The following is a 15,997-nucleotide window of genomic DNA, read 5'->3' on the forward strand; positions in this document are numbered from 1 at the left end:
AAACAATCATTATTTAAACAAAACAAAAAGCGGAGCTCCCCCATCTTTTCCCAATGGTCTCGTCCCCGAGTTCCCCCCCTCTCGTTGCCCGTGGTCTCGCCCGTTGAGCTGTGCCCGGAGCGCCCCCGGCGGCCGCGGCGCGGTGACGTCACCGTTCCGCAGCCCGCCTTTCCGTCTCTGCGCCGGTGGAAGTGGCGTCACTTCCGGCCGCCGCCTGCCGGCAGCGGAGCGGAGCCGCCATGTCCACATCGCTGGGCTCCAACACCTACAACCGGCAGAACTGGGAGGATGCGGTGAGCGGGGGCGGCCGCCAAGGGCCGGGACAACCGGGAGAGCCGAGAAGAGCGGGCCTGGGCCGGCGGGGCCCTGCTCCACCGCGGGAGCATGTGGGGCGGCAAGGCCGCGAGGCGAGGGGAGTGCGGGAAGGCGGCCCCGGCGTTGGACCTTCCGTGGGGACCCGCCAGCTGCCCCGGGGACCCGCCAGCTGCCCCGGGGACCCGCCAGCTGCCCCGGGGACCCGCCACCTGCCCCGGGGACCCATCACCTGCCCCGGGGACCCGCCAGCTGCCCCGGGGAGCCGCCACTTGCGGTTGAGCCGCCCGGGAGGGCTCTGCCGCGGTTTCCCGGCCCTCCTTACGGCGCAGAGGGAACGAGCAGCTCCGCCGCCCCTTCCCCAGCGGCGGAGTTCAGCGGCTGTAGCGGCTGGGAGCTCCTCCCGGCGCTGCGGGGGCTGAGCTGCGCCCCCCGTGTGCCCGTGTCCCTTCGAGCTGAGGCCTCTCCCGAGTGAGCCTGGTGCAGGCAATCGCTGCTGAGGGATAACGGGGGTGGTGTCACCTCCGGCAGTCCAGGCACTGACAGGTTCAGATCTCAAGGATATGCTTTTTATTTGGTTACTCTTAAGTTTTACTCGAAACTACAATAGCCAGCAGATTATCATTCTGTAATAATTTGGGTTTGGGTTGTGGCTTGCGGCTCTCCCGCTGCCATTTGCATATTTTAATCTGTTTTATGAGTTAAACGAGATCATTTTTCAGAGTGTGACTTGAATACTGTTGTGATGGCAGAGCTTGTTACAAATTCTCGACTTCTTTCTTGCTCGATTCAGGACTTCCCTATCCTGTGCCAGACATGTCTTGGAGAAAATCCCTATATTCGGATGGTATGTTCCTGTTGGACCCCGCTGTCCTTCCCTCTCTCTCTGGTGGCCCTAAAGCTGTGGGTTTGGGGACTGAAATAGGACTGGGTACAGCAGAGATGCTGAAGTGAACACTCACTCCTGAACAGCTGGTTCTGCACAACAGGATCTGGTTCCAGCTGTTGTTGGTGTGTAATCACAGTTAGGGGTGTGATTTAAGAACAAATCAATCAAAAAGGAGAGGAAGATGACGCAGTCCAGTGTCTGGAGTACAGCAAATAGTAGAAAATGAAGTTTTAGTACTGGAAAACTCCAGTATGGAGAGCTGTGAGCTGCTTAAATTCTAATGAGTGCAATTTCTAAAATGTGACAAACATGCATCTCTAAAACTAAGTTAAAGGTGATTTATGAAGGTAGTTTTAAGTTTCTGTTTGTTTTCTTTGGTTTTCTCTGTGCAGGGTGAGTCAGTCCATGTTATGTTGCTTTTCTCTGCCTGGCCTGGTTGCCTATGACCGACATTGACATTATCTCCTTCACATTTGTGTTCCACAGAGTTTGCTGAGAGAGATTTGGTTGTTCTCATGAAACATAACCCTAATGCTAGCATGGAGTCTATTTCAAAACCTGTTTGTTTCCATGGCTTATTTCATGTAACATCATCTTTCCTTAAGAAGAGCTGTTAATGCTCCTTTTCATTCTCACCTTTCATCAGTACAGGAGGTGGGACTTAAAGTACTCTGTTTTTAGAAAAGTTTCTAAACCAAAAGTGTATTGAGAGTATTCAGGATTTATATTTTTTTTTTCCTGTTGACTTTCCAAGGTATAAGCCAAATACACAGGGGTGAGTGAGTCTAAACGGAGTATAATTATGAAAAAAACTACTGTGTTATAGTATCAGTGATATGTTTCATGTTTTATATTGAATTTGTGATATTTCATGATTTCTTTTTTTTTTTTTTTTATATTTCAGACCAAAGAAAAATATGGAAAAGAATGCAAGGTATGTTTGTGTGTTTTGAAGAAAGACTGTCAAAATAGGTGCAGGTCTAGGAATAATACATTTTAATGATTAAGTACCTGTCAGCTTCAGAAGAGTGCTTATCTAGGTTAACTTAAAATGTTTATGTAACTACATAAATTTTTAGGTCAGTCTGCTGTGCTTGTTAGACAAAGTCAGTTGGTCCTAAAATAATAAAATTATTGAGCAAATCCTGAGTCTGTCTAAACAAATCTTCATGTTTATCAGAATGAGGTTTTGAAAATACTATTGTACTATATTTGAAGTTATTACAGCAGTTTAAATGATCCATGTTTTCTTGTGTGAGTTTGTTGTTTTTACTGAGAACTGAAAAATACCTGGAGTTTGGGTTTTACTGTGTATGTTATTCATGGCTATTTGGTGATTTGTGTTGGCTGTCCAAGAAAAAAGGCACAATTATTTCCAAGAGGAAGAAATATTCAGTGTTGCCTGGACTGAGGGGAATTAAAGGAGATCTTAGCCCTTTTGTCAGTTTTCATCTGAGGTAGAGAAAAAGGTAAAATTTGGGGTCTGTACAGATTGAGATTTTATTATGTACTCGAGCTGTACATGCAGAGGAAGCGAATGCATCAATCCATGAGATAAGAGGGAGCATCACTCTTCTGCACCAAAGCTCTCATGAGAGGCTTGACCTAGAAGGGAGACTAGACAGTTAAAGGATAAAGTAGGTATTTATTGAAAGGCCTTAAGGATACACCTTGGGTAGTACAGGAGCCTGGCCAGGGCTACACCCAAGATGAACCCAAAATGGTCACAAAAATGAACGACTGGTCATGAGTTTCCACACTTTTATAAGTTTTGGTACATCTGCATATCAAGGTTAATTGTCCAGTTACAGCTTTGGATTATGAAGTCCCATCATGCTTGTTTTCCCTCTTCCTTCCGCTGTTGTTTCTCTTTTTGGGTCTGAAACTTGTAACAGTTTTCCTTTAGTCTCAAGCTGGAAAAGGAATTGTTTTGTCTACCTACTCTGTGAAGAGAACTTACTAACACTTAGTATGAAACTCAGAGCTACACACCTGGGCAGCACAGAATCTGAAAAATACGAAAGCTAAAACTTAAGGCATTACTCATAACCTCTTCTGGGTTGCTGCTGTGCTGGTGCCTGATGTATCCATCATTGTAATTCATCCTAAGAAGCTCCATGCTGACATCACCTGGAATCAAAGAGAATTTCCACATCTTTGAGTAGATCTGCACTCTGATTATTGTCATAAATAAAAAGAAAAGCTACAAGGGGGGAAAAAAAAATCTCCCCCAAAACTTCATCCTGTCAAAGTAAAGCCCCAAAGAGAAACAAATATTTCCTGAGCTCTGAGTCAGCTTTAGGACAAAGAAGTTATATTTATGGTTTGAAGAAGCTAGATGAGTTTGGGGTTTGTTTCCATGCAAGAAGCAGTGTGGTAGCTCTGTGCAGAGTGAACCAAGTGCCACCTTTCTGTCCCAGATTTGTGCCAGGCCGTTCACAGTGTTCCGCTGGTGCCCTGGGGTGCGGATGCGCTTCAAGAAGACAGAAGTGTGCCAGACCTGCAGCAAGCTGAAGAACGTCTGTCAGACCTGCCTGCTCGACCTGGAATATGGTGTGTACCCAAAATACCTGATCCAAGACAATGAGCTGCCCTCTGAAATGGAGTTGGTGAAATCACTTTAAATGTGTGCATGTAATTGGCACTGGACAGTCTTTGAGAGGTCTTGGTGGTCATGTCTCTTCAGAGTTTCAAGGGTAGAATGGTTTCTCTGAGCGGCAGTTGATTTACCTCTGGTCACTGCAGGTTTCAGAAATCACTATTTCTGCTCTTTCAGCTTGTTCATATGGATTGGTTGGGGGTTTTTGTTTCATTTTAGGTTTGCCTATCCAAGTCCGGGATGCAGGACTCTCTCTTAAGGATGAAATGCCTAAATCTGACGTCAACAAAGAGTACTACACCCAGAACATGGAGCGAGAGGTAAGTGTAGCCAGCCATGATCATGCTTTTTGGGGGGCTGTGTGTGGGGAGGAAAGGGCAGCAATAACCTAGCTTCTCTTAAAACCACTTCCTTGCTCTGATTCTGTGCATTAGTGTTCAGTGCTGATATGTACATAATTATTTGTGTTCTGCCTGCTTTCAGATAGCCAATTCTGATGGCACTAGGCCAGTTGGTGCACTAGGAAAAGCTACATCTACCAGTGACATGCTGCTGAAGCTGGCCCGAACCACTCCGTACTACAAACGCAACCGTCCTCACATCTGTTCCTTCTGGGTAAAAGGAGAGTGCAAGAGAGGAGAGGAGTGTCCCTACAGGTACAGACACAGTCAATCTGTTCACCACGGTCAAATGAAGCTTCCCTTGGAGATGCTACAGTGGGCAGGAGACACTACAGTGGTTTGGGTGAGGGCAGAACTTGCATCCAGTGCCAGCAAATGAATCTCTGTGGTGGCAAGTTGGTTTGTGAGAAGTTGGCTGTGCCATTTGCCAAAGCAGTGACTGCAGCTCTCCTCTTGTCTAGTCAATTTTTCCCCTTCATGGCGTCAGTCCCCTCAAGCAGAGATCTTTGTATTTGAACAAGAGGCTGTTTCAAACCCAGATCTTGTGTTTTGTAGTGCTGAGTGTTGAGCTGTCAGAAGCGCCATTCATTCAGAACTTGACGCAGTCCTGGCTGCAGTTGAAATTTGCAGGGCTTTGTTCCATCTTAGCGTGTTTATGTGGCTAGAGTTAAGGATGTAATTGACCTGAGGGCTTGAGAAGTGAAACTGGCAGTCATTTTAATCCAATCAGTCATTCCTGATGTTATGAAATGCTTTGTTTGCTGAACCTTAGACATGAGAAACCTACAGATCCAGATGATCCTCTGGCTGACCAGAACATCAAAGATCGTTACTATGGAATTAATGATCCCGTGGCTGACAAACTTCTGAAACGAGCATCAACCATGCCTCGTCTAGATCCTCCTGAAGACAAGACTATTACTACACTGTATGTTGGAGGGCTTGGAGATACCATCACTGAATCAGATCTCAGGTGTGTTGGTGAATTTGTATTGCCCTTGCCTTTTTGTTTGACACTTTGATAACAGCTCTTCAAGTGAGGAACAAAAATAAATCTGGATTTCAGTTTTTTTTAATAGGGAACTGGTTGGTGGGAAAGCGCAGAGGAGTGCCAGCTTGTTGGAGAACAAACAGGCACATTTCAAATGCTTTGATTAAAATTTATCTCTTTAAAGATAAGTCATCCCTTTGAGCTGTTTGGGATACTGTGTAACCCTTTTTACAAGGAAGTCCTGTATCCTTTAGCTAGCTACTCCAAGAAGCTGCTGCAGAGCTTTCATTGTTCCATAATTGCACAGAGGGCTAATTATGATTAACTGATTGATGATTAATTTCTAACGATTAAGGGATGGAGAAGAGAAAGTTTCTGAGCATACCTATTTCACCTGCCCTATAGCCTGTGACTAGGAGGAGTGGGCTATCATAATAATTTTTTTGTCCCATTCAGAAATCACTTCTACCAGTTTGGGGAGATCCGGACGATAACGGTGGTGCAGAGGCAGCAATGTGCTTTCATCCAGTTTGCCACCAGACAGGCTGCAGAGGTGGCTGCTGAGAAATCCTTCAACAAACTCATTGTCAATGGCCGCAGGCTCAACGTCAAATGGGGAAGGTAAGTGTGGGGGGGAGGAAGCCTGGAGGATCTGCAAGGTTCTTCTCTCACTTCACAGTCCTGACCAGCAGCATTGGATTATGCATTATGCTGAAGTAGATACTTGTTTGGTAAATAGCTGGAGTCCTCTTGCATTTTAGTTTTCTTTTTACTGTGGGATCTGGCTTGGAAATGACACAAGTAGCATAAGGGATTTTTTGGCTGAGGATTACGGATGAGTTTTGGTGCTTTGCTCCTGGTCCATCTCCTGTAAACAGTGTTTGCAAACTTGGTACCATCTGTCTGATGTTCTGTGGATTTTTCAGCTTTGGCCTGAAGAAATGGATCTGAAATAGATAATGTGAAGGCACTGCAATGTAAATATCTCCTTATCCTGCTTTTCTCATCCTTGTTCTCAAACTTTTGTTTGTTTTTCAGGTCCCAGGCGGCAAGAGGGAAAGAAAAGGACAAGGAAGGCACTACAGAATCGGGGATAAAGCTGGAGCCAGTTCCAGGACTCCCTGGGGGTGAGGGAGTTGTATTCATCTCTGAAACACTTAATGCTGACCCACTTCCATGAGTGAGGCTGTTGTTAAACTTCTGGGAGCAGTGACTGTTGAGGATGGTAGAGGCAGTGGTGAGCCCAGAGCAGTTACAGTAGGTTTGCAGCTGATCCAGCTGGATAGGAGATGAGCTTTGTCTAGGAGCAAGTCCTTGATGAAAAGAGAGTTCTTTATGTGATGAGTGAAAAGTTAAAGCTGAATTCAGCTTACTTAGGTCAGGGATACTGGCAACCCACACTTTTAATGTTTTCTTAGTCCACTGAGTGTTGTATGGTGGACAAAGTAAAGCTGGTTTCAGATGAAGGAAATTGGTGACTGAGGTTTCAGGGCAGTTCTGCTTCTTAGTCCAATTTATACATGCAATAGTAGAAACAGTTTGCCCTTGTGAAAACATGGGTTGTACTCCAGCTCTGAGGGCAAACACCTCTGCTTGTCTTGCCTGAGAGATTTTCCATAACCATATGTACTTTTTCTGCAGCCCTCCCCCCTCCTCCAGCTGCAGAAGAGGAGGCTTCTGCAAATTACTTCAATCTACCTCCAAGTGGCCCTTCAGCCGTGGTGAACATTGCCCTGCCACCTCCTCCTGGCATCGCTCCACCGCCGCCTCCAGGTACCTGTGTTTCCCCCTCAAGTGAGGGTGTGAAATTCAGTGGTAGACAGTCTCTTCCTCCTTGCCAGGCACTGCTGCAGCACTGATGCATGCCCTGAGCTGATTTTCCTCATCCCTGATCGCACAGTGTAAACGGATGATCTAAACTGAGCTGTCAGCACAGTTTAATTAAACTGAGCTGCCTGTTGTGGTTGGTATTTGCTTGCAAATTCCCAGGCATGTTGGAGATCCTTGTTACTGGTACTGAGACCTACTCAGTGCTTTTGCTGGCTGTGTAAATGCCACATTAACCTGAACTTCAAAGGGTAATTTTGCAGCTGGTTGAATGCCAGCATGTCCTTGGCTCTCTAAATATCTATCCAGAGATAGATTTTGTTGTTTTTTTAAAATGGAATTTTGGACTCTTCTAGATGTATTTGCTCTGCTCTGTGGTTGAGTAGGAAACATTTAGATGGGTGTTACAACACCTGTCTGGTCCCCCCACCAGCTTTTATTTGTAAGGATGTGTTTGGTAGGAATTGGCCCTAGTTGTACTGAAAAGAGGGGCAGGAGTTTGGGGAGATGGGAGATGTGCACATCTGTGAGGCACAGCTGTCAGCCAGCTGTGGTGTCAATACTTTGAAGCAGCAGTACACACACATCAGGTTTTCTGTTGCTTTGCCTGAAGCTGCCAATTTTTTGTTTCTGCAGGTTTTGGACCACACATGTTCCACACCATGGGGCCCCCACCTCCCTTCATGAGAGCCCCAGGCCCCATCCACTACCCATCCCAGGATCCCCAGAGGATGGGTGCCCACGCAGGAAAGCACAGCACCCCCTAGCACGTCCTGCCACCCTCATCCTTGAAGTAAATGTTATTTTCTAGTTACCATGGTAGCACCATACGTTGAGCTGTGGGTGAGCTAGAGACGCCTTATTTCCCTGCTTGCAGCCACAGGGCAAGCTGAGCTCCGTGTCTCCACTTATAATCGGGTTCTTGATACGTCCCAGGTCTTTCTATTAGTGTGGGGGGTGGGTGGGGGACAGAGAAGGGCTGGCAGGGGTCTGTGGGTCTGGGGTACCGGAATTACAGTGCTATCTGTGTATCCCATTGGCACACTTTTGAAATAAACTTCTGGAAAAACAAAACCAAACCCTTTTCAAGCTCTTTTGATATCTTTAGTTGTAATGTTATGGACTATTAAAATGTAACCATAGAGTCTTCTCTGTCAGATAGCTAATGAGGGATTGTCCTAATGAGGTATTAAACAGGACTACATAAGAGTTGAAAAACGAGTTCATCAGACCTGCCAAACCCATGGCTTGGCCTTACCACTGCACAGAATTTTCCTCCCTCCTTTTTCCTGACTTCTTGATTAAAAAAAGACACATCTGTAAGTGCATCACTTCTAACCCTGCACATCCTGAGCAGGACAAGTTCTGTGTCAAGCGAGCAGCCCCCAGCCAGTGTGGGCATGATGTGGAGTGACAGTTCAGCAGTTGTTGATTTAGCCAGGGGACAGCCCCCTTGGCCCCAGAGCCCAGACTTGTGCTGCCTGCAGCAGCAGGGCAGGATGCAATTGCAACTGCTGTTGGGGAGATTTGAGGCTCTCAAGGCCTGTGAAACAGCATCCCCTTAAGCTGTGACATGGGTCCCACTTCATCTTGCTTTGATAAGATGTGAAAGTTTGCTTTCTGTGCTCCAAGTGTAGTGGTTGCCTAGGAGCAACTGCATCCTGCCTAGAGCCTGCAGCTGAGCAGGGTCTGTGGCTGAAGGATTTTAGGTTTATCTCCATATTAGCTGCTTTCATGCAGTGGATTTGTGGATGTCTTCATAACAGGATGGGGCCTGTTCTGAAGCTTCATTTGCTTGTTTTTTTTAAAGTACATAAGAATATTTGAATTTTTCAACACTATCCTTTGACCCAGCTTCCTGGAGTGCAGTGTCTGAGCACTTGGTCTGGTTTTTATGTGACTGCTGCCACAGCCAACACCTTGCATGGGCAAGGACAGGCACATCCACTTTTAGTTTCATGTGCTGTCCTGTACAGTGCCACTGGGTCCCATCATGGTGCCAGCCCTGCCAAGCTGTCAGAGGAGATGTAGCACTTGTGGCACCACAAGGCTGGCTTTCTCTGGAGAAAGAGCTGGGCTTTGGTGTGGGAAATTATTTCAGCTTTTGTCAGGGGAGAGCTGTCCCAGGGTGGTGGACAGCAGAGGCTGCTGCTGGACAGGAGAGGGCTGTGCCATTTGCCCCTGCTCTGGCCCAGAGTGTCCATAGCCAGGACCTGTGAGTGCTGTGACAGATCTGGAATGCAGAAGGCTTCACATCATCCCAGTTTATTTATTATTTCCAGCCAGTTACCCAGGGTGCCTAGGTTCTGCAGATGATGGACAAAGAGCAGGGAAATGAAATTGGAACAGGGCAGCAGTTAAGCATCAGATTTATTGTTTCTAAGGAACAAACCATATTTCTTTCCATTTACTTGCCCCCTCCTGCTTCTGTGGGAAGCAGAGTAATGAGAGCTTCCCACCTGAATGGTATGTTGTGGCAGCAGAGTCCCTGTGTGGGGTTTGCTCTGCACAGCAATACAAACCTCATATATGAGGCAGCTGCTAACTGCATTTTTACCACAACATTTACTTGCCCCATTTAACCACAGTGGTGGAAAAAGGAACTTTTATCCTGGTGCTTTTGGGAGTATAAGAAAGGGTAACATTAAGAACCTGACAAAAGCAATTGAAGGAGGCCTGTGCTGAGTCAGATTTTGTGAGTGGGCTTCCCCAGATGTTCTGGTGACTGTAGGCTGTTGTTAGCTGCATGTCCCACTGTGTGTCACTGCTGAAAACGTTGGTGTGGTTGGATCCTCACTGCTGATTTTCATGTTCTCAGGGAAGCCCGTGCTTGCTCTGGAGGCACAGTTGTGCTGCTTTTCCTTCCCACAGAAGTTACCAGAACATGCTGGCAGCATCCTCACATGGTGTGGTTCTGCAGGGCAGTGGGTCCAGGCAGGGCCTGATCTTTGACCAACTGCATGAAGCAAGTCTGGTCTAAGTCACTCCAAGAGCCTAGATTACATTTCAAGCGAGACACGCAAAGAGCGGTAGGAAGGGGAAGATAGCTGCCAAGTGCTAGCCTGTAGCTCATGGAAAATGGTACAAGTTCCCAACTCCCAGTGTTCCTCTCCCCTCTATTGTGGCTGTGCTGTGTTGGTAAACAGGTAGATTCCCACTCCTTCATTTGTTTTTGTTGTCCAGCCAAGCTCAAGGTAGCTGCTTTAAGCATGCCAATGCCTCAAGTAACTTGTTTTGCTAGTGCTCGTCCATTATCACCTCCTCTCTGTGTCCTGCCTGGAATGACAGATGCAGGGTTGTCCTGAGGATGGAATTTCTCTGCAAAAGCACCAGCTGTCCGAGCAGGTCTCGTGTGTCAGTGAGGATGCAGTGAGGCAGCTTGGTGTGTTGCAGCTGGCAGTGCTGCTGTTTTCCATGAGGCAGGGAAGAGGACAGGCTGTACGGGATGTTTTGTACGGGAGCTTGCGGGGATCTGCTGGATTAACAGCGAGGACTTGGCTGGTTGGCTTGGTACTGACTGCAGGGGGAATTCAGAATGGTCCCACACTCGAGCTCAGTCAAACTCCATTCAAAGATGACAACCCAAGCCCACCAGCTGAGCTTTCACAAAGTTTACCTGCCCCCCCTCCCCTGCGAGTGTGTCCGAGTCCAGTGAGGGAACCATCCGTGGCCGTGGGGAAGGGAGCACACGTGCTACAGCTCTTCGCTCTCTGGCAGGATCCGCACCCAGCCTTGGGCCACCCTGTTGAAGTTGGGCCTGTGGGAAATCAGCTCCAGCACACTCAGGTTATCCAGCTCCATGGTGGGCAAAGAGAACGGCTCACCAACCAACGCCCTGTCAAACGGGGCCGGAGTCCTGCAGCACAAGGAGAAGCACACTTAGTCACAAGGAGAGGCTGGGCACGTTGTGAAGGTGTTAGAAAAAATAAGCCTGGATTTACTGAGTCCAGCACAATGTAGCAATGCCTGTTAGAAATTACAACCCTCCTCTTCCCCCCCAGGACACTGCTAGAGCCCAGCGAAATGGTTCTCTGGTACACCTCAACTCAAACTTTGGCAAGCCTGGAGAATGGAGTTTGGTGCCTGGGTGTTGGTGGAAGTGTTCTGCACATGGAATGGCTTAGATTCAGAGCCCAGTAACAGTGACAAACCCCTGGTCTTGAGCTCCCGTGTCCTGCAGAGGGCTGAGGCTGACAGTGCTGCTCTGGATCACTCTGGCACGTACAGCTCTATTGGCCCTGGCTCCATCCTGCCTTTTGGGACGGCTCCTCGTGAACAATGACTAACAGGAAGAGCAGTGTGGGGGCAAGAGCTGTCATCTCTTTCTGGAGAAATGTGGAAAGGGACACTGGGGAAGAGTGTGCCAGCCCCCAAAAAGCCAAGAATGTTGGTTTTGGAGCAGCACATGGGGGCTGAGCTATCAGTGAGGCAAAAGTGGGAATGTTTGCTTTGGGAAGCACTGTTAGAACATGAATAACGTGGCACTGTTTTGCAACAGAGGAGAAATAAGAAGGGGAAAGGCAAATGAGAGAAGTTTGTTCTAGGAACTTTTTTTGGGGGAAAGAGAGTCTTTGTCAAAGCTTAGTTTTCACTCTCTTAAGGCAGCACACCTTAGCAAGGTGGCCCAGGTTTTTGCATCACAATCTGAATGTTTAAAATTGGGGATAAATCAGCCTGCTTTAACGCAGTTGCTGTGGAGATGGTGGACTTGTCCTTGCCCTGTGACCATGGGAGCTGTGCTGGGATTCAGCCTTAGGCAAGACCACTGGCTTTTCAATAGCCAGTTTGTTCCAAAACGTTTGTTTTTCTGTGGTTTGGTATTTGAACTGAGAAGTGATTTAAAAGCCAGCAGCTTGGAAGAACATGAAAAGCCCAGTTAAAAGCAGATTGGCTTTCTGAATCTTCCTGCTTCACTGAAGAATCAGAGGAGGTGGCAAGAGGCTTGGAGTTAATTTAACATCCATCTGTATTAAATTACAGTTGAAGACTTTAAATAGAAAGGCAGCGTGTGAGAGGGGAGAAATGGTACAGGGTAGAGTATTATTCAGAAACATGTCCTTGCTTCAGTCCCTGTCCATAAATAAATCCTGAGGCAGGAACATGGCTAAATGTTGAAAGAAAAGAGCCAAATGGCTGCAGCAGCTTCTTGTTCTCCCCCTGCAGCACCTCCTTGGCTCCAACTCCTCAAGGAGAGCCACATGGCAAAGCCCCAGGGCTGAGGGGGAGGAGAGCAGCAAAGGGACGGTGGTGGCCAGGCTCATCTCTGCCCTTTAGGATGGCTTTTCCCACAAGGAGGGGTTGTGGTCCCCCACAGCCCCTTCTGCCAAGTGCTGGTACAGCAGTTGTGTCCCCCACACCACAAACCCAGCCCTGGGTGCAGGGAGCTGCTGTTGGCACAGTCTGATGGGGAGCACTGCTGTGTCCCGGGGGAAACTCCAGTGGGAGCTTGTCTACTGGAAGGTGACTTTGGCCAGGCCACCAAAGCCAATATAATTCCATCCTCATGACAGAGGATTTCAGGAAGGAGGACAGACAGGACTCCTTTTGCTGATACCCTGGGATGAAGTTCAGCTTAAAAGTTCAGTTCTCATTATTCTGCCATGTGCTGTTGGTGATTTGCTACCACCAGATCTCCATCTCCTGGATCCCCACCAAGCACCTTTCCATAAAGGAGATCTATCTTGGCAGTCTTTGCTCCAGGGAGCAAAGACTTTGACCCAGTGTAATTTGGAGGTCTGAGGAGGCACCAGCTGTGCTCCATCAGAAGCACCCACAGGGCACGGAGTTTGCCAGGCTGAGCCACCAGAATCGCCCTGGCCCGGAGGCTTTGGGCTCAAGCAGGTGTTTGGATGGAATCTGGTGACCTCTTAGCACTCTGTGGGAAGATTAACCTTATACCCCCGCTGCTTCCAGCAGCTGCTTGAATACCTTATTGAAATTAGGAAAGAGACTTGGCACTCTGTCATTCCTCCACCCAGCCCAGAGCTGAGCCCAGCTGGGAACAGGAGTGATTCCTTCTCCAGGACCATGTGTGTAAGAACTGGTCCTCCCAAATTTCATCCCTGAGGTTACCCAGTGAGATCAAGCTGCTTAAGGCTGTACAAGCCCAGTAGTGGAGCTGAGAGGAGCTCTGGGGGAGAGCTGCTGGAGGCAAGAACCTTTGCAGGGAACCACAGAGGCACTCCTGAGTAGGAAAAGAGCATTCTGACCCCACGCTGTGCCCCTGTGGGGTATTAAGTGGGCATGAATGGTGGGATTTCCCTGGCAGGATGGTGGGTGCTCCTGGAGGCTGAAGGGTTTGGCCAAGGGCTGGTGTGGCTGGCAGTGTCTGCCCTGTTACCTGTTGAAGCTCCTGAAGTCCCACGCAGGGGGTCTCATGGGCGGCGGGTTCTTGCCATACGCGGCACCGTCACTGTCCCCAAAGAGCTCCTGCCATGGGGACCGGTAGCCCTTGGGGATGGCAGTGACATTGAACTTCTCATGAGGGATTTCTTTAAGGGGGCTCGAGTACCCTGCACAAGGGAGAGACAGTGTGGGCTGCTGGGGCCACAGCCAGGCTGAGACAGGGGGCTGGGAACAGCTCAGCCTCTGCATGGCCATGGAAGACCTGTTACTGGGAATGTGTATTATAAGAAATAGATATAGATACGTATTTGTACATATAAAATCTCTGGGGGAGGGTTGGGCAGACCCCTCAGCAGCTCACTGCCTCCAGCCCCGTGTTGCTGAGATCACAGCAGTGCTGGGTTCAGGTGCAGGAAGCATTCACTTACCTGGGGCCAGGGCACTGGGGTTCAGGACTTTGCTCATGTGCAAGACCTTCTCTGACTTCTTGGGTACTTCTGGAGGGCCACCTTGGGGGGATGCTGCTACGTGGAGCTCAGAGTGATAATTCTCCTGGCCCTCAGCATTCTCCCCTGCCTGTGGAGGGGAGAGTTAGCAGGAACAGGGGAGCTCCCCCTGCCCATTTGGGACTTGGGGTGGTTGAAAGCACCTCAGAGCTTCCTCCATTTACTCACCATCTGTTCATTCACTGTTCCTTCTGGATCACCTTTCCCAGTGTGGTGTGAGCCACCTGCCCCTTGCCCTGGGAGCTGCAGGAGACAATGAGTGGGTGCAGGGGGGGATCAGCACCATCTCCCTCCTCTTTGGTGGATATTGAACCCCAGGTTTGCCCATCTCCATCACCAAGACATCTCTCCCTTCACCTCTGCATAGCAGTCAGCCAACCATGGCTGCCCTGCGGAGAGACCACTGAGCCCAGCAGCAATTCCTTCTCTGGAAAGGCTGCAAGAGCCAGGGAAGGGCTGTTCTCAGACCCACCTGCCTGGAGCCGCTGGGATGCTCAAAGACGAAGCGCTGCACTCGCTTCTGGCGCTGCTGGAAGAGCCGGGAGCCACGGTTGTTCTGCAGGGAGAGCTCCTCGATCATCAGGTCCTGTGCTGTGCTCATCTTCTTCCCCAGGTCCAGCTGGGGTTCTGAGGAGGCTGGGAGAGCACAGCCACAGCTGAGGATTCTGCAGTGTTGGGAACCCCAGCCGGCACAGACCATTATCCCCTCATTGGGATCTCTGTTTTGTGGTTGGGCCATTTGCCCACGCCAGGGTCTGGAGTTTCCTCAGTGTGAGGAATTGTCAGGGAGCTCCAGAGGTTCAAGCAGCCTCTCCCACCCTTGTGCATGGACTGTTCCAGCAAAAGCAGGGCAAGTGGCCTTAACCAGAGCTGGGTCTGCCCCCAGGCAGCATTGTCCTGGGGCTGGTGACACACCTGCACCCCCTTACCATCTCCAGGGCCCGGTCTCATGATGGCCATCACTTCCTGCTGTGCTCTTGGGGCAGCTCTGTGGGAGGGGGTTGGATCCTGGCTGGCTGGAAGAGAGAGGCACTCCAGGAGTGACACCAAACATGGGAACATGTCAGCCCCAGGCATGCCCCAGAGAGATGCTAGGATTCAGCTGAGCATCTCTCCTAGTCAGCATCACCCCCCAAGCATCAGCCCAGTTCAGCATCATCCCTAAGCATCTCCTTGCACCGCTCTCTGTCCCCTTCAACAGACACAGGGAATGCTCAAATCACGCTGCCCCTCAGCCCCTGCCTGTCATTCTTCCTCTCTGCCTTTCTTTAGGGCAAAACCTGTCCTTGTCTCTGTCTTTGCCCACAGTGTGCCTTGTGCCCCAAGCGCCCTCGGAGCAGCAGCTGCTGGACAAGCGGGGCCCTGGCTCCCACCCCCCAGCACCTCCGCCTTAGCAGAGCTATTTTCAGCTGCTGGCTCCAAGGGTGCGGGAGCTGCAGCCCTGAACCTGCCGGGACCTGGTGAGCCCAGCCAGCAGCAAGAAGGGTCATGGGACCACTCAGCTGGGTTGCTCCATTGTGGAGAGGCAGCTGGAAACCAGCCCCAGGCAGAGCCCCCTGAGCTGCCCACCTGCAGCAGAGCCCTCCTGTGCTGCCGGGACACTCGGCTCCACAAGGGCTGTTTGACCCTGTTTGGTGCATCTGGCATCCATCAGCTCCGGCTGATGCTGGGCAGCTTCCCCTAAGGGCCCTGCAGTGCTGGGGCTCCTGTGGGGCTGGGGTGCCTGCTGCACAGCTCCCTGCCAGCTCTGAGTTCAGCATTAACCATCCACACAACAAGCTGGGGACCTGCACCCCGTCCTTCCCTCTGCCCACTCCAGGGACACTGTACCCTGATCCCCACAGTGGTGGTGTCCCCTTTTCCAAGGACACCCCCAAGCCCTGTCCCCACCCATCCACCTGCTGACCCCCACGTGGGACCTCACCTTCCCTACCTGGCCAGGGGATACCCCAGATGCTGGGAACAGAAGATGCTTCTCCTGCTGCACTGGGGATGAGGATGAAGCCAAGCTGCAGCCACCAGCACACGGTGGCCTCTGCTGGCCCTTCACGGCACCCTTGGGCTCCTGCTGCTCGCCCCAACCCGCCCTGGGCTCCAGCCCAGATGCCAAGGTCCAGCCACGGGACA

At 49.9% G+C, this 15,997-nt stretch overlaps 2 protein-coding genes across 8 annotated transcripts; one reads left to right on the forward strand and one right to left on the reverse strand.

Moving 5' to 3' along the window:
* Positions 1–171: 171 nt before the first annotated feature.
* RBM22 (RNA binding motif protein 22) lies at positions 172–8,098 on the forward strand. Its single transcript, XM_058849144.1, has 11 exons — positions 172–293; positions 1,106–1,159; positions 2,106–2,135; positions 3,622–3,754; positions 4,020–4,120; positions 4,284–4,456; positions 4,974–5,174; positions 5,649–5,813; positions 6,231–6,319; positions 6,834–6,965; positions 7,656–8,098. The coding sequence occupies exons 1-11, from the start codon at positions 240–242 to the stop codon at positions 7,784–7,786; spliced, it is 1,263 nt and encodes a 420-aa protein (XP_058705127.1). The 5' UTR covers positions 172–239; the 3' UTR covers positions 7,787–8,098.
* A 1,273-nt stretch (positions 8,099–9,371) lies between these two features.
* On the reverse strand, positions 9,372–15,986 carry MYOZ3 (myozenin 3). 7 transcript variants are annotated; one of them, XM_058849147.1, is made up of 7 exons: positions 15,804–15,986; positions 14,800–14,882; positions 14,343–14,506; positions 14,039–14,113; positions 13,793–13,940; positions 13,360–13,531; positions 9,372–10,875 (listed from the first exon to the last, which is right to left on the reverse strand). In XM_058849147.1, the coding sequence occupies exons 2-7, from the start codon at positions 14,828–14,830 to the stop codon at positions 10,713–10,715; spliced, it is 753 nt and encodes a 250-aa protein (XP_058705130.1). In that variant the 5' UTR covers positions 14,831–14,882; positions 15,804–15,986; the 3' UTR covers positions 9,372–10,712. The 7 variants fall into 7 exon arrangements, with proteins under 7 accessions (XP_058705130.1, XP_058705128.1, XP_058705131.1 ...); XM_058849145.1 differs by having other exon boundaries at positions 14,800–14,886; XM_058849148.1 differs by having other exon boundaries at positions 14,800–14,902.
* Between the last annotated feature and the right edge of the window lie 11 nt (positions 15,987–15,997).

The sequence above is a fragment of the Poecile atricapillus genome, chromosome 13 (genome assembly GCF_030490865.1).
Source record: "Poecile atricapillus isolate bPoeAtr1 chromosome 13, bPoeAtr1.hap1, whole genome shotgun sequence".
NCBI classification, from domain to species: Eukaryota; Metazoa; Chordata; class Aves; order Passeriformes; family Paridae; genus Poecile; species Poecile atricapillus.

What these genes read in the sequence shown, in the direction of transcription:
- MYOZ3 (XM_058849147.1), bottom strand. Translation starts at nt 14,830, where the DNA reads ATGGCCATCATGAGACCGGGCCCTGGAGATG. An exon ending in ATCCCAGCGGCTCCAGGCAG is followed by an intron (nt 14,114 to 14,342) that starts GTGGGTCTGAGA and finishes TGTCTCCTGCAG; the next exon opens with CTCCCAGGGCAAGGGGCAGG. An exon ending in CCCCAGTGCCCTGGCCCCAG is followed by an intron (nt 13,532 to 13,792) that starts GTAAGTGAATGC and finishes TCCCTTGTGCAG; the next exon opens with GGTACTCGAGCCCCCTTAAA.
- RBM22 (XM_058849144.1), top strand. Translation starts at nt 240, where the DNA reads ATGTCCACATCGCTGGGCTCCAACACCTACAACCGGCAGAACTGGGAG. An exon ending in ATCACTGAATCAGATCTCAG is followed by an intron (nt 5,175 to 5,648) that starts GTGTGTTGGTGA and finishes TGTCCCATTCAG; the next exon opens with AAATCACTTCTACCAGTTTG. An exon ending in CTCAACGTCAAATGGGGAAG is followed by an intron (nt 5,814 to 6,230) that starts GTAAGTGTGGGG and finishes TTTGTTTTTCAG; the next exon opens with GTCCCAGGCGGCAAGAGGGA.